The 22,703-nt window shown below is 37.5% G+C and overlaps 1 protein-coding gene across 3 annotated transcripts in view; it reads left to right on the forward strand.

Annotated features, from left to right (window-relative positions):
- The window catches only part of SUGCT (succinyl-CoA:glutarate-CoA transferase), a 328,914-nt gene that overhangs the window by 254,480 nt on the left and 51,731 nt on the right, over positions 1–22,703 (forward strand). For all 3 annotated transcript variants that reach the window (XM_048951255.1, XM_048951256.1, XM_048951257.1), the window contains exon 13: positions 19,891–19,954. In XM_048951255.1, coding sequence (XP_048807212.1) covers positions 19,891–19,954 — 64 coding nt within the window. The remainder of the gene's footprint in view (positions 1–19,890; positions 19,955–22,703) is intronic.

Genomic DNA, 22,703 nt, shown 5'->3' on the forward strand with positions numbered 1-22,703 from the left:
AAAGATTCTGATGTTATGATCAGACAAAAAGTATTCTTGCTCTGAGATGTCATTGCAGAGAAGAAGAAGACAATGTAGCAAGGCATCTGGGATTCTCCAGTGATATTCAAAGGTGAAAAGAAATGTTGAAAATAAATCAGATTCTGAAATGTACATTCAGTGTCACTGTAAATGTAGGTCAAAACTAGTATGGAATAAAGCTAATAGAGAACTTGGTTAAATGTTTTAATTGAACTAATTCTTTAATAAATGTGAATAATGTTATTGAATTTTTGAGACATAGATTTGTATTCTTTATCTTGATAACCCTATTGATGTAGCTAATTTCTGAACTTCTATCTTTACATGCGTTAGTTTGTTATTCCTTGTGGTGATTTTAGGGAGCATTTTTTAACATGTATATGTACAAAGTTAAAGAGAGAACTAACAGATCTCTGTTGTCATTTGATCACAACTGTCAAATTTGAACATATGGTTTTCATGTTCTCAAATTAATTTAGAAATCTTGCCATTAGCAAAATGAGGAAAATGCACGAAAGACGTCTCAGTACTGTGCAGTAATATGAGGTTGATGAACTGTTGCTTTTTGAGGGCTTTTTTTGTTTTCCAAAATAGAGCAGTTTTTCTGGATCATAATTCATCAAAAGCCTACTGTTTCTCAAATCTGAAAAGTACAATTCTATCATTTTTACTGCTATGAGAGACATTTTGACATTAGATTATTTTGAGCTGGTTTCTTATTCCCCAGAAATTTACTATGGGAATAACAGGCCTAAGATGAAGTTCTTGCAGGGTTTCTGCGTTCTTTGCTTGTAGTCTCAAACGATTTTGTGGTTGCACATATTTTTTTAGATGAAATACATCTTTTAAAGCTCCAAGCATACATGTTACTTTAACTGGAATTTGAAAGAACTGTTAATATCAGTTTCCAGCTTTGACAGCTTGTGCAGACAGAAAAGTATGGATACTTTAGGAGAATTTTTCAGGCAGCTAACTTTTGTGACAGAATTGTATGAGTCTAACATTGCTCACCTAGAAGTAGAGAGAAAAATATTCTGCATGCCTAAGGGTTGTGTATTGCCTGACACTTAGAATTTTTACCTAAGTAGATGAATGATAATGCACAAAATGTATTTACTATTCCAGTTTTTCAAGAGACAACTGTGAATGTCCATCTGGGATTAATCATGAACAGGCTACAATGCAAAACCTGACTGAACAGCAGAAACCCAACATGTTTCAGTTTTGCTGAGTCCTGTTTACATCAATGCAAGCAGAATTTGTTGCCTTAAGAGCTAATCAACATGCAACCCTAGATTACATTTGTGCTTCTCCAGGTCCCCAGTTGCATGCTTTACCTCTTTGTGAATTTATTTATAACTAATTATAGCGAACCTTTAAGCAACTGTGGGTGCATGTCCTTTTTTAGGACATCAAAACCATTTTAGAGGTTTTGATGAAAATCTTTGCTTATTATGCTTTGGTTCACATTGTGGAACAGCCTTAAAAAGGGCAGCTGAGATTCCTACCTCATTTGCTTTTTGGCCATAATAAACTGCAATCAAACTTGGTCACCTACAATTTACTAATCAAGCTCAAAATAAATAGAAACTAAACATCTTGCAACTCTATACGGGTATCAGTTACAGAAGGAACTTATTTTATGGAACTCCTTTGTGATTTTTTTCTTAAAGCTGAAAATTGTCCCAGCTTAGCATGGTTTACCTTCATGAAGTTAAGTAAAGACTCCATTGTCTTGAATAGCTGAGCAATTATAATGATAAAAAAAAAATAGACACCAAATTTACAACAGTTCTGCTGTCTTTGATGTCGTCTTCTGCAGTAATGTGTTTATGCAAGACAAGTAAGTGAGCTATATCCATGAGCCCTACTAGAAAAAACTCCAGATTAGTTCTGGAGGTGGCATGGGTATCTCTTTTCTCTTGAGGTATGTGTTGATGGATTGAAGGAGAATGCAGGCAGGCCCTAACTGTTGATTGCCTTTATGCAAAGAGGCTTGACTAAAGAGTTTGTCTGTGCTGAAAGGTGAAGGGGATTAAACACACATCTGAGCTGTCCTGTTGTACCTTATACACTGGATTCAGGTGACATTTTCTGAATGCATAACTGCTTTTTCCTTCAACCCACCGCATATGGACTTGCTTTCTTTTCAACATCTCCTTCAAGCTCTGCTTTTTGTTGACCTCACTTAAGGAAAACAGTGGGAGTAAAAACACAACTTAAAAACCTGAGCAAACAAGTGTACCCAACAGTTGATTGTAACACAAATAAACTAACTTTACGCACTCCATTGTATTTAAGGCACAGGTATATATTAGAGTCGTAGAAACTTTGGAGTTGGAAGGAATTCTTAAAGGTCATCTCATCCAACTCCCCCAGCAATAATTTCAAAATGTAATAGTAGATCAAGGATAATAATAGTTTTCACATCATTCACCAGCCCAACTGTAATCAATTTTACAGCTACATCCTTCAGTTGCCTTTCTTAAAATCCTGTAATATCTCAAGTTGGAAGGGACACTGAGTCCAACTTTCTCTGGTCTGTATGGAAGGAGTACTTCCATACTCTAAGGAGTAGAGGAGGTTTATTGGTCCAAAAGTAGATCTGGGACAAGAATCCTTTTGCAGGATTAGAATGTAATATAATAATTAAATAATGTAGATTATTAGAAGGATTTGTTGTATTCAGAAAATATATACAGTTGTATGGGAACTGCTGAGTCACGGCCTGAACCCCTGATTGATCACCTGAGGCAAGCAATGAGTCAGCTAGAGGAGGACAGGCAAAGGCAATTCACCTGTGCTGCCTGGCTCCACCCCTCCTAGAGCTATTTAAGAGCTGGCTACCAGTGGGGAAGGATTTCTTCTGGAGATCTGCTCTGCTGCAGTTCTGTAAGTGAGCCCAGGATAGGGGTAAGCCTTCTATTTATTCTCCTTTTGTTATTATACTCTGCTTTGCCAAACTCTCTTGTTTATTTCATAGTTATAACATCTTAATATTCATTGATTACAGTGCAATTATCTATTGGCGTTTTAATCAGAAGGCCCAAATCATGAAATTCTGATGCAACAATCTTAATCCAAGTAGGATTTTGTGCTTCTTCTTAACCTAGGTAGGATCTAGTCTCATGAAACCAGGGAAGGTTTAGATTAGATGTCAGGGAAGTTCTTCACGGAGAGGGTGGTGAGGTGCTGGAACAGACTCCCCAGTTAAATTGTGAATGCCTCATCCCTGGAGGTGTTCAAGATGAGGCTGGATGGAGCCCTGTGCAATGTGATCTGGTACAAGATCTAGAGGTTGGTGGCCCTCCCTGTGGAACTTGATAATCTTTGAGGTCCCTTCCAACCCGAGCTATTCTGTGAATCTATGATTCTATGAAATAGCTGGAAACAAAAGACAACTTTGTATGTGTATATTTATTTGATTTAATTTTGTCTCACCTCTATACATTTTGTATAGTTTGATTCTTTTTCACTCTGCTTGCTTAAATAGTACTTGCTAGAGTAAAGGTCTTATACAAAGATCTTATATTACATTCGTAGTAATGCACAAGGGAAATTTCTTCTGGCAAATGTTAATTGCTAGGCAGCTTGCATCAAACAAGTACAAGATACATTGAAATGTTGCTAATTGACAGTATCATGAAGGTCCAGAAATGCTTCAGTATGAATACGTGTATAAATCACATAAAAAATCTGAATATCTGCTTACATTTAAATGTTTGAAAAAAAGGCTCTTCTTCCATGAGAGATTATAATAAATTCTGCTTTTAACACCATAAAGTCCTACTACTGACGTTATACAACAGGTGCTGCTGCTGAGGTAAAAAGTCCCCATCACGAAAGTTAGAAGTCATGCTTAGAAATCTTCATGTGTATGAAGCTACATCTACAAAAGTAATGCCTCCTATTTTATTACGTTGGCTCCAGAGGTGAATGCTGATAGTGTGGCATTAGAGTCTTACTCTAATGGAGTAAACTTACTGCCAGTATCCCATTACATTTTGTTGCCATGTGACAGATGGCAGCAGATGGGCAGCCTGGCATAATAGAACCTGACATGGATGTATACATGAAGCAGAGGCGTGTCATTTAATTCTCTGATGAGGAAAAAACAGCACCATTGACTTTCATCAATACTTGCTGAATGGTTATGGGGACCAAGCAGTGGACGTGAGCACAGTGACGCAGTGGTGGAAAGTGCCAGTGGATCATCTCTGCTGATGCAGATTTTTGTGAGCACAGCATGCGGGTTCTTGTTCACTGCTGGAAGAAATGCATAGATACTCGTGGTGACTGTGTTGAAAAATAGCATTTTAGTACCTGAGAATTTGCTCTGTCGTGTTATTGGGCTCTTTCCATCTGTTGTCATTTCCATGGAGGAGTCATTTCTTTTGGCATAGCCGCAGCACCTGCACTCTAAAATTCCTCGCTGGGAATTTTAGAGCAAAAGAAAGATCAGGCTACTCCTTGCATGGCAGGTCTGACCCCAAATGGGAAGATAACATTGAAGATCAGTGCAGAAACACCATTTTCAAGCTTTATCAGGTTCTCTGTGGTTTCAGGGGTACAGGTAGAACATTCTAATTTTCTAACATTTCTACAGCACAAAGAAATGAACAGTGCTTTCTTAAGATTTGTTTCTGTTAAGTAGTTGATGTGTAATTTCCAGAAGAATTACATTTTAATACAGAAACACCAAAAATCTATAGTATGATAGCTGGTGATGTGACTGGAGGCTATTTGGTTAGTCTATACATTAGTGTTCAAAACATATTTCTCTGATGTTTCGTAAGCTTTGGATTTGTATTGTTATTGTTAAGGTTAATGGCAGAGGGTCATTAACTTCAAAGCAAGAGAAGTCTGGGAACACTTCACAGTCTGTAGAAAGTGTTTTCTTTAAAAGCCTGTGTTGGTTTTTGTTCACAGTTACATCAACAGAATTCAAATACTAATTGCTTTTATAAGGTTACATTCTCACGGACCATCTAATGACATCTAATGATCTTACTGACTAAATAACTGCGTGATTTAGTATTTTCAAAACTTTTTTTTTTTTAAACTAAGATTGTTTATGGAAGAAGTCACCTTTTTTCATTTGTACACTTATTGCTCTGAAATACCTTGCTGGCCTTTGAATTCCTTCGCCCTACTGCAATTTGAAGAGAAATTTTATGGTTCGATATTAAACTCATGAATATGAATGTTAGTAGTGGAAAAACAGATAAAAATAGGCAAGTATCAAACTGCTAGAAAGGAGTGGAAGGTATGGATAGAAAATGGGAAGTTGTTTTCTGTTGGAGTATGCTTCCATGTATTCATTCTGCAGGTAGTACACTTATATGCCATCTCCTTGGTATGTACAGGTAGGAGTTCTCTATCTCCAAGACTTTTGTGATAGTTCTTTCAAGGCCAGTGCTAACAAGACAAGAGTGTAAAATGTAGGGTAGTTGCTGGTGACAGAAGTTTCTTTAACAGCCCAATACATGAAGCACTGGGAAAAAACAAAAAGAAAACACCTCTTTGTCTGAACAGCCCAAACAGTGCTTTCTAGCATGGTCTGCTCTCATTTCTTCACTGTATGCTTCTGACTTGCATCAAAATGATGTAGTTTGAACCACAATCACCATTTCCTTTCTAAAGAGCTACAAAGATCCATGCAAGGAATAAAGGAAGGAGAAGGAATAAACTGCTGGTGAGGAGAGTTTTCAGGAATCTGCTTGTGGCAGGTTGAGGATCTATAGGGAGATGCTTCCATCTGGATCTACTTTAGGGTGCTAAGCAGGTGCCAATGTGAAGTGGCATTCTTCTGTGAATGAGCAAGCTCTGCAGTCCTGGGAAGGGGTAAGTACTCTGGGCTGACAGATAAGTTCTAACTAAACAACGACTGATGTATACATAAACCGTAGCACTTACATGGCAGGTGAAAGATGGATGGAGTACTTGAAAAGAAGGCTCTCAGGAGCTCAGTGTGGCGTGCAAGATTGGGAAATCTATACTGATTGTGTGCTTTGTCCTGGGAGAAAGAGGTGAGGCCCACAAGGACCATCAGAAACCAAGTGATGTATTAGCATGATGGTACAGTGCTGTTAGTGGTTCCTTTGTGTAGTATTAGCCCAGCAAAGTTTGTGAATACTTGAGGCTTCCTGAGTGCTGAAATTTATTTCTGTAAATATATTCTCACTGTAACGTGCATGCCTGTCAGAGAAAACACATATGATTTTTATAATAGAACTATGAGAAGCGTTCTTGATACTCAGTATTGTTAAGGAGTGCATATTTCAAAATAACAGTCCTTCTGTGTGTTGGAGAAACACCTCAGTATGTTTTAATCCAAAACTGCAACTCATGTGACTTATTCTTCCTACACCACATGGCAAATAAAGATACTTCTGAAAAACTTCTGTTATTCAAAGCCTCACAGAAACTGTCAGAGTTTTCTCTTTGTCACTGCCAGCTCCATAGGAAAGACTGGATGTAATCTCCAAATGTAATGAACATCTGAAATATCTATGAGATTAGTATGAAAACAATGGCAGGGGAAAGGTTCTTCATATTTCTTCTCTGACAGTCTCCCACTTGTGGTATGCATTGCTTGAAAGCCTGGCAGTCCAGCTGTCCTAGCTTGTTACCAAAATACACTTACATTTATTTGCATTTACAAGTAAGTTTTCCACAAAGGAAAACATCTGGAAACTTCTTTAGTTGTTGTTTAATATGAAAGCTGAGTTAAAATGGAAGAAATATAATATAACACAATAAAAGGAAGGTCTTTTACCTTATATTCTTGACACCAAAATAGTATGATTATGAACAATTCAGGACATTCGTCTTCCTTTTTGCATTCACTTGCATTAAAAAATAAATAATTGAATTAGTCTTGTACATGCTTTCTGCATAAAGAAAATGTAAAAATAGTATTTAAATATTGAGTATAATATTTCTAATAAGCTGAAGTATGAAAAAATACGGAAAACCAGTGATTTTTAACACCACTGCTTGCAGTAAATTACTGGCTGAACAAAGCGAAAAAGTGGACTGTTGTGGTAATAAAATCAGTCTGTTTCTATAGCACCTTCCAGGTGACCAGTGTGGAGCTATCAGTGTTATACATTAAAGGTAAGACACAGCTGGAGACAGGTTCTTTTGATCCCACAGCCAGTGCTTTGAATACAGTGCATCTTGCTATCAAAATGAGCCAGGTCTCATATCTAAATAATGATACAGCCAACCATCTTTGCTTAAGCATTTACATGTTTAAACCCACTAAAAAGATGCTATTACCATCACATCTCAGTTCTTAGCAGAAAAGAAAAGAAACCGATTTTTGAGCACCCTGAAAGCCCCCTGAAGTCAGGATTAGGTCTGCAAACTTGTAAAGCAGAATTTATGCAGTTACTTACAGACCTGTTTGCTTTAATTTCTGCATATTTTGACTTAAGTTATAAATCCTTGTTCTCTTAGTCTCCCTGCTATTCATTATTAATATTAATTATGCCATCCACCAGTGAACCCTTCTGAAATGCTTCTCCACAAGAGTTATAAGCACAATTGTTTTACAGGAGTTTGGTCTTCTGTTAGAGTAGAAGCACTTTCTTTTGGTCTCATTGCTTTCCAGTGCATCAGATGAAAACTCCTGAGATTTATATCAGATGTTTGTAGCAGCTGTCTCACATTTACCTGGACTGTGAGGTATAAATTGAATTTTGTACATTTTCTCGAGAATAAGTACGTGTTTAGTGATTAGACAATGGCAAAGGTGTTTCTGCTCTGTCACAACCAACTTTCATTGTTTAATTCTTTCTGAATTATTTAATGTCTCTTTGTGCATAATACTGTGGCTAATTCAGCAGCAAGGACTTTAAATTTTGTTTTGTAGCACTAGGTTCCAAAGGAAACAAAATATTAGTATGGGATCTTTACTCTTAAGATCAATCTCCTATTACTTCAGTTACTGAATGTGAAGGATAAGGTAAAAAATTGAATTGCTAAAAACATTAATCGTTTGGTTCACTTAGGCTACAAAAACAAGTTGCTGAGTAGAGACTCAAGAAGGAAGATGGTGAGGCCAGCACTTTCATTAGATGTCTGAGAGGAGCTCACTGTGGTAGATGTATTCTGTGCCAGCAAAATAAACTACTAAAAGATGTCTAGAAACTTATCTCCAAAACCTGGTGAACTCTTTTTATGTTCATTTCTGAGATGCTTTTATGTTAATGTGCAGATTTCATAGTTTAAGAATGTTTTCAGCATTGCAGTTAAAGAATGAGAAGTAGGATTTTCATTGGGGTATTTACACAGAGGAGGAAAAACCTTTGTGGATGAGGTTGTCTTGAACTGCAGTAAAAATAGATTGCTGCTGTAGGAAATTAATGAGTGTGGTTTGTCATACAGGAGTTGAGGAAAAGCTGACAAATGAGGACTCAGACTGTTTAGAGACATCTGTTAATGATGTCAGTCATACAAAAGGTGTAAAGGGACGAGAATGAAATGTACAGCAAAAGTGAAGGAGGGTCAACTGAGATATTCTGGAAAGCTAATAGAGTGACAAACTTTAGAGTTAAATAAAAAACGATGTGGCCAATTCCCTGCTTCCCTGAATGCATACAAAACCTGTACATATCTGTATACCAACATAAGATGTGTAATGGAAAAAATAGGTGACCTGAAATTCTTGGCAAACAAAGAGGATCTTGACATAGTAGCCATTACAAAAGAATGTTGGAATGACAAAAATCAATAGGAGAGTGTAATACCTGACTATAAACTAACAGGAAGGACAGATTAGGTCATAGAGCTGAGGGAGCAGTATTAGTGCTGTACTTATTGAGCCTTCTGATCAGGAAATGGATATTGAGTCCAAAATGTTGAAGTAGATCAAAGAATCAACTAAGCCTAATGAGGTAGTAATAATGGGGGACTTCAACTACCTTCTGCTGTTTGAATGTCACAATGGGATAAAGCATAAGGGAAGCAATTTCTCATCACTCTGAGTGATAGCCTTTTAGGAGCATTCCATTCCAGAGGATGCAAACTCGGTGGCAATTCTTGACTTGAGTAACATACAGGAATGAAGGTAAGAAATTCTGAAGAACTGTACCAAAGAAGGTTTAAGTCTTTAACTTAAGTCATGGTCACTGTAATACTTAAGTTTGTTATGAAGGGCCAATAGTTAGGAATAGGTTTAGAGAACTACCAGTAGATTGGAGAATGTGAAAATTCTCTACGCAAAAGGCACTGAATTAAAATTAAGGAAATTAAGTCCTTAGAATCTATATGGAATCCAGTTGTATTCAGTAATAGACTGAGAAAGAGATACAGCAGGCAACAGAGTAGAAAGTATTTGAACATGGTTATGGAAATCAGAATTTTGATGGACCGATGACAGGAAACCCACCTTTAGGGATGTCTGTAAAAAAGGCCTTCTGCCACAGCAAGTGCCTAAAAAGCTGTGGGACTGTAGCATAAGAATATTTTTTTTGTCAAGAACATCACCTCACACCACAAAAAAAAAAAAAAAAAAAAAAAAAACACACAAGGAAAAAGTTCACCAGAGCAAAGAGTAAGACAGTGGCAGATATGAGGACTTCCCAGTGAACTGTGGTTTTCTGTTGTGTTGCATTCATTTGGTATCACTGATGTGGTGGTAGGTAGATACAGAACTATGACATGCTAATAGAGTCTACTTTGTCAGAATAAGAGAACCAGGAGTAAAGATCTAAAATTAACAACAAACTGGAAAAACAGCAACAGTAAAAGCAGATCTCACTCATTCAAAAATTTCTAAAGAATGCTGGTTTTGTTTGAAGTAATACTATTTCAGGGTAAAATTGTGATATGCTTCAAGCATGTAGACAGGGGAAGGATGATGGATCTCATCTACCTAGACTTCTGCAAAGCCTTTAACATCATCTCCCACCACCTCCTTCTCTCTAAATTGGAGAAGTATGGATTTGAAGGATGGACTGTTCGATGAGTTTAGAATTGGTTGGCTGGACGTAGGCAAAGGATTGTGACCAACAGTCCTGTGTCTGGGTGGAGGCCGGTCACAAACGGTATCCCACAAGGGTCAGTCTTGGGATCGGTGCTTTTCATCATCTTTATCAGTGACATAGCCAATAGAATTGTGTGCACCCTCAGCAACGACCCCAACCCGAGCAGTACAGTCAATACACTGGAGGGAAGGGAAGCCATCCAGAGGGACCTGGACAGGCTGGAGAAGTGGGCCCATGAGAGCTGGGGCAGCCTGGTCTGCTGGTTGGCGACCCTGCACATAGCAGGGGGTTGGAACTGGATGAGCACTGTGGTCCTTTTCAACTCAGGCCATTCTAGGATTCTATGTGATGTTGATATAAGAAAGGGTTGTCTTGCCAGTACAATACTTACATGTGAACTACATGTTAGAAGCTGTTTTTGGAAACAGAATAACAAAATTATTTGGAATGTAAAACGACTTTCTTTTGCAACATGTCTTGAAAATACTGGGAATATTGCATTGAAAAAAAAAAAAAAGGATAGGATAGGCTGATAAGCAAAACATTCTGCTGCTTAACACCATTCTAATAATACAAAGTGGAACCAGACATTGGGTATGGATACATTTAATATTCTTTTCAAATTTCAAATGAGTGAAAATCTTTTTATTTGGAAGGAAGTTTTTAGGATGTGGGATGTGATCCCAATATGATATTCTGTTCACAACATGTTCTGTTACTTCTTTAGGGGGTGATTATGGCCATGGCACTACGTTCAGCATGTACAGGAAAAACGGCCTTATTTTCTTGTGGTTTGGAGGCACGAGTAGTAATTACATTTACCAACAGCCAGCTATTTTTTTGAGGTTACAAAAATACAGAGAAAAGGGTTACATCACTTCCTTTGTGGCCCTAGAAATCCTTTCCACTTAACTCAAGATAAAGCTGTGAAAGAGTAGTGTCTGCTCAAATGCATTGCCTTACATTAACTAGACATTTCTAAACTGTTTTGTGCTTGTGACTTGTAACATATTTGATACATTCCTGATTCCAGCATCTCCTTTAGTTTGGAATTTAGAAGCTGATTGCATCCTAGGTAGTAACTGGAATGGTTCTGAAACCTTGCTGGTAGTTCAGAGTAAGACTGCCTTGCCATAGGTGTTTGGTTACATACATAATCAGTTATGTTACATCTGAAATGGACTCATGTGGTATGAAGTGAACCTTATGATGATTGCCATAATTTGCTAAATGTTTAGTAGATAGCCAAATCGACCATGTAAAAGTAGACAGAAACTGTTTCTGTTTCTCTCCTACCAGCCTTTGTGCTGCTGCATCAGTAATAGAACAAAGTTTTCTACTCCCTGTAATAGAGCCATTTGTTTTGAGGGATGAGATGAAGATAAATGCTGGAGGGAATGGTCTCAAGTTTTGCCAGGAGATGTTCAAGCTGGACATTAGGAAAAATTTATTCTCTGAAAGAGTAGTCAGGCACTGAAACAGGCTGCCTGGGGAGCTGGTGGGGTCATCATCCCTGGATGTGTTCAATAAACATTTAGATGTTATACTTAGGGACATGGTTTAGTGAGAACTGTTGGTGATAGGCGAGCGGTTGGACTGGATGATCTTGGAGGTCTTTTCCAACCTTGATGATTCTGTGATTCTACCATTCTGTTATTCTATCCTTCACCACTTTATTTATATGAACTTGTAAATAATGGATTTGAACTTTCAAGCAATCAAAAATGAAGCCTCCGTTTGAATCTCCATTTTCCAGCTTGCAGGTCTTTGGCATGAACATGAAGTTTAAAAATGTACTTTGCAGCCATATTTTCTATCAATTGTATTTATTTTGAAATTCCTTTTATTCTAATTTTCTGTCCTATATGTCAGTTAGCTTTTAAGTGAGACTCAGAAGAGGCTCAAATACGGCAACCAAAATAGTAATATTGAATTGAAAGTGCCTAATTGTAACATAAATATTAATATAGAGAAGTAGTGTCAGTTGAATAATTATTTTTGAACATGGTGAGATTATAAGAACTGGAGTTAATATTTAATTCTCTTTGTGAAAGCAGATGGCTGAGGGACTTTAACTCAGGTAGAAAACTTTTAACCACTTCTTAGCTTATGGTTATTAACAACACTGGGGAAAAGAGCAAAATTAATCATTGAAGTTATTATGTCTGAATTACTCTGAGCTTTATAGCAGCTGATTTAAGTATCCTCTGTAGTTGTTCTCATGACAAGCTAAGAGGAAATGATGAAACAATTGAGAATATACATGATGAAATGTATTAAATTACCCTTGATTTACCTTACACAAGTAAAATATTAAGATCTTTCTTTAAAAGATTCTGTGAGGACTTCCTTACATATTGGGGGAATAATATTAAAGTAATTTTAAATTAAATTCTTTTATTCTCTGAGGTTAGAGGGCAATTGTGAGTTGTTCTATTTGCTACAGTTTGAATAAAGTCAAGCAATAGTGTGTATCAGCTAAATAAAAATAATTTGTAAAGATTTCTGTAAATGTTATCCATCACCGAATACTTTCCTTTTATAACGTGCTTGAATTTGATTTTGTCTGTAGATAAATAAGTAATTCTAAAGTAGAACTGTACCAACTAATGATATTTACTTTTGTTCTGCATTACATACATGTGACATTTTATAATTTCAGTTTGCAAGGAAACTTGACTTAAAAAATATTTAGCAAAGGATTGTGTGGAAATCAAACTAACATGGCATAACTCAGAGCAACCTATATTTTACTGATGGCAATAGGATGCACTTATTTTTACTATTTTATGTGCTTCTTTTTTTTCCATGTGACTATCATAGAATTGCTCAAGTTGGAAAAGACCTTAAAGATCATCAAGTCCAACCACAACCCAACCATGTTGCTCTAACAACCCTCTGCTAAATCATGTCCCTGAGCACCACATCCAGATGGTTTTTAAACACATCCAGGGATAGGCTCCCTTCCTGACGAACCTATTCCAGTGCTTAACAGCCCTTTCTGTAAAGAAGTGTTTCCTGAGATCCACCCTAAACTTACCCTGGTGCAACTTGAGGCCATTTCCCTTTGTCCTGTTGCCAGGGAGAAGAGGCCAACCCCACTCTCGCTGCAATCACCTTTCAGGTATTTGAAGAGAGCAATAAGGTCTCCTCTCAGCCTCCTCTTCCCCAGACTGAACAGCCCCATTTCCTTCAGTCTCTCCTCACAGGCCATATTCTCCAAGCCTTTCCCCAGCCTTGCTGCCCTTCTTTGCACCTGCTCCAGCACCTCCATGTCCTTATTGCATTGAGGTGCCCAAAACTGAACACAGCACTTGAGGTGAGGCCTCACCAGTGCTGAGTGCAGGGCAGGATGACTTCCCTGGTCCTGCTCACCACAGCACTCCTGATCCAAGCCTGGATGCCATTGGCCTTCTTGACCACGTGGGCACACTGCTGGCTCATGTTCAGCCCACTGTCCATCCAATTTGAGAGGCTTTACCTTTGCAGTTCTTAGTATCAGGAGGAAAGACATAAACATTTGCCATAAAAAAAAAAAATCCTATGTGGAATGTCGCAGACAACAGTCTGAGATTACACTACTAATGCTGCCACTAAGCAAAGATTAAAAAATGTTGACATCAGGCTTTCTTTTGATGTTCCTACTTTAATTTCCAGGATGACTATATTTTGAGTAAAATGAAATGGCATGAAAAGGTTATTGCTGAAAGACAGACTGCTTGTGATTTCCTTATAATGATCTCATTGTAGTCCAGTGTAAAATGCCACCCAAACATTAATTTGATTCACAAAAACTCAAGTGATAATAGGTAATACAGTAATAGAATACTTCTAGCATGGAAAGTGAACCATATGGAAGAAAAAGTAACTTACAAAAATGATTCTACTTTTAGCTATCATCTTTCATACAAACATCTTTATTCATAAGCTCCTTATGCCGAGCTAAGGTAATGAATGAATAGAAAGGGGATAGGGGGCTCTGCTACATAAGGAGGATCATGATTGTGTGTAGGATATGAGATAATGGAGGAGAAGGCCTTTAAGTTCTATCTCTGAATTTGTCCTCAGATTTCCCTTGTCTCTGATAGCAATGGATGTGAGCCTTGCAGTCTTTCAAGGGTTAGATTGTAGTTATCTTGTTTTACACCTTTCCTTTGCAGCTTTGAGAATGTATAGCAGAAGGAGTTGGTTAAGTGGTTGGTCTTTTGGTGGTTTTTTCCCAGTTTCTTGTTAAGAATTTTAACAATGGGACGTATGAAACAGGAAGTTACACAGTTCTTTGAGACTCTATTGCTGATGTGGAAAAACAAATGTATTGCCAACTTTATTGGGGATTAAGTTATAAGCATTGAATTCTTCAAAACAAAATGCAGAACCAAGTATACTATTATAGGCTAAATAACTGTAGAAGATAGAAGTGTAATGAATAATGATATTTTCAGTGCTTTAGAGAAAAATGTATCTGAGGAAAAACCATATTTGTAATAAAAAGGGAAAGAAAGTTTGATTTCAACTTTAACAGTCCCTTTTAAAAGGCAATAGTGGAGACTCTCAAAGATACAGAAGGCTTTTACTAGTTGCATTTTAAGAAAGAAATGGAATTTGTGCATCATAAAAAGAAATGTTTTAAAATTATTTTAAGTCTGCAAAGTTAGAATAAGAATCTAGAGACATCAAACAGGAAAACGTGCATTTTTTTGAGTCCTGAGTTAGCTGCCGGAGAGCCTGCATGTTCTTCCTTAACCAAATGGTGTTACTTGTAGGCCCCGCCTTTAGTTTACTGTATGAAGAAGCTAGTATGCAACTTGAATGAATATTGATTTCCAGTTCATGTGTGCGTTTCATTGCGTTGGAATCACAAATAATTAATAACATGCTTAAAGGAATCCTATAGAAGTTACAGAGAAAGAAAGCCAGACTTCCAATGCTGTTTGATTAAGGGCATAACTGGAAAGATTCTAAGTATGAGTTAAAATGATTAGTTAGATTTTCCCATTCTTTCATTTGGAAAAAGAATTCTGAATGTCTCACTTATCTGTCTAGCAGAATTAATGATTTGATGCATTGCCAAATGATTAGACCAGTGAACAGATTTTTTTCCACCAGCATTTTTTGTTGGAAATACCTGTATTTTTAAATGTCATCTAAATACTCTCACCCCATGAGCTCAGAAAAAGCTGACCTGACCTTTTGACACCACCTGTTCAGGAATGGGAATTTCTTCAGCATGCTATTCTACGCAGATAAAAGGTTCACAAAATCTGACCTGAAAAGAATGGTTAAAATAATGAGTTTTGTTTAGTCTAGGAAAGAGCACACTGAGGGAGGATGGGATTACGATCTTCCAGTATGTAAAAAAAAAAAAAAAAAAATGCTGTAAAGCTGCTAGAGATTTGTTTTCTGTATCCAGTTGAGAAGACAAGAATGAAAATGTTTATGTGAGGTAAAGACATTTAGATTATGTAAGAGGAGAAAATTTTCTAATGTAAGAATAGGGGAATATGGTAGAGCCTGTATAAGAAAACTGTCATCTTCTTTACTGGAAATTTTCAAGAATGCTGTCTTTATTACACCTGTCAGTAGTAGTTGAGGATGTTAATGCTGTTCACATTACAATGTGAATAAGTAGATGAATTTGGTAATGGATGTGCAAACTTTTGGCTTGCCTGGGCTGTACTGATTGAAGAGGAATTGTCTTGAGCTGCATATAAAATACGTTGGTTGCTCCAAAAGTAATGCCTCATGTTTATTTCCATGGAAACTACAATAGATACAAAGAATATGATAACGCCATTCAGTAGAGCAAATTCTCAGCTGCTAAGCACTTTTTCAGTACAGTGCCACCATTAACTATGCATTTCTGCTGATGATAAACAAGAGCCTGCGTGCCACACTTGTAAGAATCTGCACCAGCGGAGGTGATCCACTGTCGCTGTCACCACTGCTGAAATGCACCACACACTGCTTCTCTGTGCTCACATCCACTATTTGGCCTCCATAAAGGCTCAGCAAGCACTGATGAATGTCAGTGGGTATAATTTTTCCGTATGGAGGGTTTCAGTGACACACCTTTGCTTCCATGTGAGACAGACCCTCCCTGAGCCTTCTTGGAGCTAAGCAAAGCCAGTTTCCTCACGCTGCCCTGGGATGAAATGTGCCATGGGCCTTCCCCAGCCCTGAGACACCAGAACAGGCCTTAAATGTGAAATGTAAAAATGGTGAACCCTGCTGCTCACTTCGGTTTTTTCTGTCCAGGTCAGAAACAAGCCTTGGAAATAACCTAAGGTTTTAGGTGTATTTCCATGCCTGCGTAGAAGCTTCTGCTCTGTATTTGAGCTTTTGTTGAGTGACTGGTCATCAATTCTTTCACAAATAGCTCATTCTTCAACCATTCTAATTAGTTCCTAGTCTTGTCTTCCCAAGAGCATTACAGAATCTAATCTCAAGAAAAGTTTTATCTTGCTTGTCCTTTAACACAACTGGAGAATAATTTCAGAGTCTCTATTAGCTTGATGCATTACTCAATGTGTCCTTTTTCAAGCACAAGGACATAGGTTGTGCAGTGAATGTTAGGAATCATTTCTGTATAGCTGAACAGTCAACATCAGTAATAGGAGGGCTGCTCCAAAAGTAATGCCTCCTGCTTATTATGTTGGTGAGGTCTCCCCATGGCCTTCTGCAGACTTTTTTTTTCCTTTTTCCTGCTGCCTTATCCTACCATGTGTGCAACATCTTGATTCCTTATACAGCCGTTAGCTGATTTTTCTTAATAAAAGTCCCTTGATCCTGCTCTTTTACTACTAATTAAGTAATAATGCTACCAACTAAACAAAACAGGTTTTGTTTATCTGAAAATTTCAGCTTCAGAGACACAGACTGCATTTAAGAAACTTTGCATAGTTGCTTTGAGCAAAAAAAATGGGCAGATCAGTAATTCACATATTTTCCTTTAAGTATATATATTTTTAGCAGACAATAGCAGCATTCTAAAAGAATGTCGTTCTCCAGTTCTCCAGACGTGAATTTCAGCAGGAAATTCAGCAGGATTCTGAGTAACAGTAGCAAGGTTCTAATGTGTGGGATGTGTGTCTGTACCTACCTGGGCATACTTTTAAGAAAAGGATGGGAATAAAGGAAAAGTTCATCTGGATTCTGTGGGATTTCAACCTTTATGCTCTTTCTTTCTTAGAGCATACTTCAGAAAAGTATTTAAACTCTTTCTTAATGCCAGCTAATGGCAGCGGCTCAACAGAAAACTGTAACTGTGTAAGACCTGCAGGATCAGGCTCCCAGGGCCTCTTCTTCCCTCAAAATGTTTGTGCTCTGGGTAAAGATTAAGTAGTTTTATAACAGTAGTATAATGTAATCAGTGTACTTAAGTATGATATAAACGTATCAGATGTATGACATACTTGATCCTATTGTTGCATTAACTCTTTATAAAGAATTAGGTACAATCTGATTTCAGGTGTCTTTCTGGTTTCTTTTTCCCCACTGATAGCTTTTACAGGGTCCAATTAACCACACTTGCACTGGAGAGGAAAAAAAATTGTAACAAAAATAAACAAACAAACAAAAAAAACCACTCATGGGTACAGACAGCTCTGATGGACTAAGAAATCTGCTGAAAACCTGTGTTACAATGGATGCCAGGCTAAACAGGAGCCGGCATCATGCATTCCTCATGAATAAGGCAGACCATATGCTTGGCTGCTTTGTACTGGTGAGTCTGTCCCTGGATTTCTGTGTCCAGTTTTGGAACCTCCCGTTTCAGGATGGCTGCTGAGAAACTTGTGTGGATTCAGAGAAGAGCTGCCAGGATAACAGCACTTAGGGTGAGGGAGGGAGCTGGGCTGGTTTAGTCCAGCAGAGGGGATGCTCTGGGGAGCTTTCATAGCATCCACATCTGCTAATGGGGAGACAATCAACAGAGATACACAGTAGTATAAGATGATATAGCCCAAGGCAACAGCTTCAAATAAAGGTTTGGCAGGTTGAGACTGGATATTAGGAAATAATGTGTTTTTATTAGGAATATGGCACAGCATGGGAGCCTGTTACTTGGATGTAGTGAAATCTCCATCCTTGCAGGATTTCATTACAATTTCATTACATGTTCAGGAAAAGCTGCTGCTGTCCTGACTGCTTGTTGGCAGTAGGCACATGTAAAGTGGGAGTCTGGACTAGATGTTGTCCAGAGATCCCTTCCAACCAGATTATCTGCTGTCCTGCATCAGTCATTCATGTTTCTGATGAAATTCAAGGTTGAGAATTCCTCATTGTTATACATGCAAAGCTTTGCAAAGCCAATTAAAAGCTTGTTTGAAATGTTTAACTCATGAATCCAGCCTTTTGTCTTTGATTAGGCCACACTGAGTGAAGAGATATTGTCTTGGGCTGCATATGAAATATGTAGGTCCCTCCAAAAGCAATGTCTCCTATTTTTTTCCATATAAACTACTACAAAGAGCCCTGTAACACTGTTTGATTGAGCAAATTCCCATCTACAAAACACTATTTTTCAACATTGTCACTCCTGATAGCCATGCATTTTTGCCTGTGATGAACAAGAGCTTGCATGCTGAACTCATAAAAGTCTGCACCATTGGAGATGACCCACTGCCACTGTCACCACTGCTGAAATGCAGCACCTACCATCTCACTGTGCTCACATCCGTTGTTTGGTCTCCATAAAAGATCAGCAACAGTAGATGAATGTCAGTGTGTTCATTTATTTTTTTCCCCATGGAGGAATTTAATGATACTATTTCTTTGTATGCACTTCCATGTCAGACGTGGTTTTGTCAGACTGCTTCTCTGCTGCCATTTGTTACACAGCAGCAGCACATAACAGAATATTGGCAGGAAGGTTCAACTTCTGGTGTACCACTACCATCTACCTCTGATATCATGGACCAACCTAATAAAACAGGATTTTATTTTTGAAGCAGCCTTCATACCTAATATAGTTGATGTACACGAGCAACAAAACATATTTTACTTTTTAAAAATTCTAAAGCTGTTTGGCTTGTGGGAGGGTTATCTCTACAGGACACATATATTAAAAAACAAATACCAGTTACGTGATTAAGGTGACAGCATTAGAAGGATGTCGGAGTAATAAGTGAGGAAACAAAAAAGACTGCTTATTGACTTCGCTGGTAGATTTCCATTAAATAGTAAAAAATTCTGTTGTGAATTACTTTTCCTCTGTTTGAGAGTTTTGATATACCTTTGTTTTCTGGTTGAGTTTAATAACGCGGAATTGGAAATTGTGATGAATAATCATACCATGCAGATAGAGGGTTGTTATGCCTTCTAAGCAGAACAGAATTAACATCAGATTTATGATGGCTTTCCCCAGTGTTTGTAAGATCTATTGGGACAGCATTATGTAGCGTGATCTATCATAAGCTCAAAGACACCTGAACATGAGCAAAGAAAACTAGAAAGCATCATCTCTGCATAGGCTTGTAATGCATATGGCAGAGCAAAAGTGAAAGTGATTGAAGATTGAATTCTCCATGTTGCTATGAATTGTTTGTCTGTCAGTGGTGGAAAATGTGATGTGCTTTCAGCTCAATTGCTTCTGCTTGATGTCGGATACAGAAGCCCAAAGGTATGTTAGACATGTCAAGTCTTACTGAGGTTTTTATTGAGATGCATAGATAGAGAACAATGTCAAACATCAGGGCTTTCATTTTATAAGCTATGCAAATTACATGAACTGTAGCTCCCTGGATTTTTTATATTCTCTAAAAGAACATGGAAATACATGTGTCCTTTTTACTTTTGCGTTTAGGACCTAGTTGATCATTTTTTTGTTACACACACACATGCATATATATATATATATATTTTTTTTTTTTAATAGGTGCTGCACAATGGACTTGTGATGGAAATGGATCACCCAACAGCTGGGAGGATAGCTGTTCCAGGTTAGATGTTTAATTCTTTTCTCTAAATGGAGCTTGAAATTAAATGTTACATGACATCCTGAATAGTTCTGGAACTCAGCTGAGGACATGACACATCTTCACATTTCACTCAAATGAACAAAAGTTTAAACAGGAAGACATTTGCACTCATATTCATTCCAGTAGCAGAAAAATTGGTTAAAATGTGTGTCAGAATAGCTTCTGGTTTTCATCGGCCAGTTGTCATACAATTTGAACATGGATTTGATAATATTTGCAAACTCCCACTGCTAGAAATATTACTGCTAAATCGTCTGCATGAATATGTGTATCTGGTTTTGATTTAGGTCTATTTTGCAAGTTACACAGACGTCTTTTAGGGACATTTCTGTTGTTAAAAATAAAGAAGGAAGAAAAGGGAAGTTCATACCAGAGGTTTGATCACAGTATTTTGTTTAATGAAATTAGACATAAAAATCTGCAGTGATGAGGTCTTAAATAGCTACTTTGAATTTCCAAAGAATATGAAAGTAAAATAGGAGTATCTTTTTAAAGTGGATCAGGACTTTGACTAGTTTAGCTTTACTCACATTGGAGTTGTGAAATGGGGTTAGGTTCATCACGGGCAAATCCTCATCCAGATGCTTGAGGTTGGCTCTGTTTTGATGACTGAGCTTTATCTAACAATCTAATAGCTCTTTGGCCAACTTTTCCTAATTTTCTATGCTTCTCTATATCCCAAGCCACGTTAAGAATTGTTTCCTTCCTCATTCGGAGCACCGTGCCATTTTTATTTTTATAACATATTCTCCTTACATTGTGACTTTCTGAGCCAAATTCCATCCCCTGACACGGCATCCAGTTGTCATCAATTTCAGTTGACTTGAGCACATGTAGTGGTAAGAATAGTTTGACCCATAAAATTTATCTTAATTTGCACATCCTGGAATCTTACAGGGATGCCGAAAGAATTATTTGAATGAAATCATTCCCACATTAGATCATATTTTCTGCATGAATAGAGGGGGTGTTTTGTGTGTGTGTATGTATGTGTGCACTTTGTATTTGTTCTTTATCACAGTTTTCATTCCACATTTGATCCCACTAGGTTTGGAAACGTGTTTGACCATATTCAGAAGTACTTCTCTAATTTAGATGTGTGTATGTGGAAATAGTAATCCTTTTGTTTCAGTTTCTAACAGAAATGTAATCCTGGTTTATTTATCCAAAATGGAAAGAGTAACAAGGGTTTTGAATTAATTCTTCTTAAGGAAGTGGGCAAAAAAGCCTCGCAGATGGTAGAGAAAGTTTGTAAGGTTTTCTTGTTGCATACAATGTATAATCTATCTTAGAGAAAGCAAATACTCCTTAAGGGGATAGGTTTAACTGCAAGAAGAGGAAGGAGATGAAAGGAATGTTCTAATGTCTGTCAGCAGCGATAGAGAATATTGGCAAGAGAGGGAATTTTTACATAGATAAGCCATAGTATTTCCCAAATCCTCAGTTATTTTTTATTTTATTAAAACTCAAACTGGTGACACTGCACTGAACTAAAATAAATCATCTTAATCTCCAATGATTTGGCATTTAGATGGGATTGTATGAAGGGTTTGTTGTATTGAAGCAGATGGCTGAAATGATGATTGCGTATTTGAGCAGGAAAAGGAGAAATCGTTCCTTTTCTGGCATGGAAAGAGGAGAGACAAGAGAAGGAAAGGAAAGGTGAAGGAGCGCTCAGTGTGAGCAGAGTGGACCCTTTGGTATCACCCAAAAGACAGAGAGTTACCCTGTCTCAAAACTAGATTGCATAAGGAGTCTATTGCTGTTGACAGTAGGTAATGGAATCAATGATATATCTAAAGATTACAGGAAGAAGTGTGTCATCAAGACCTCCAGCAGACAAACTGTTTCTTGATGACTGTTTAAATTAGAAACAACTTTGTCTTTTATGTGATTATATTTGAATATTGGGTAAAGGGTGGCTTTACTAAGCTCTTAGTTTCTGCTTAATTGAACAGATTAATGAAGATATTAATGTGAATGTTGGAACTGAGTAAAGTAAAAGTATCCCTTCTTAAAGAGACTCGAGAGACTGATCCCAAAATGAAGTGGGTGATTGTTATTTCTTAACCATATACTCCAGATTTTAATATATATTAATTGGATTGGACATCACTCTTGAAGCTCTTGACAGAAGTCAGACTTGAGCTGCCAAGAAAAGTTGCAAGTGCATTTACATACACTTAGTGAGTGCTTGCTGGCACATTTCAGCTCTGAATGTTGTGACAGACCTCTGACTCTAGCAAATTGGTTTAGACTAGTACTTCTCTAGGTACTTCCTGGCATTGTGAGTAGCTTCCTATCTTTGAATCCTCACTTGTAGATGCTGCATTTATTGAAATACTACTGTGCCATTTACTTTAATACAGGCTATGTTTGTAACACTGGACTTCATTGATTCATAATCCCTTTTTTGCTTAAATGTGTTTTGAGTACTCCTCACGTGGTTACTGAACTTGATTCTCTTCACCCCTGTTCAATGCTTTCCCTCTTTCTTTTCCTAGCATGATATACTGCATGCTGATAAGCACATTCTAAGGTACTGGCTAGCTGATGGAACTACAATGATAGAAGTTGCATTATAAAAAATACTTCCATTCATTCTCTTTAAAATGTATATTGATGATAAGAGAGATACAGATCTTGTCATTTGATGTGTCTCCTACGTTTCCTACATTCATTGAAAAATGTCTTTAGGATATTGTTTCTC

This window comes from Lagopus muta, chromosome 7 (genome assembly GCF_023343835.1).
Source record: "Lagopus muta isolate bLagMut1 chromosome 7, bLagMut1 primary, whole genome shotgun sequence".
In the NCBI taxonomy this organism is placed as follows: domain Eukaryota; kingdom Metazoa; phylum Chordata; class Aves; order Galliformes; family Phasianidae; genus Lagopus; species Lagopus muta.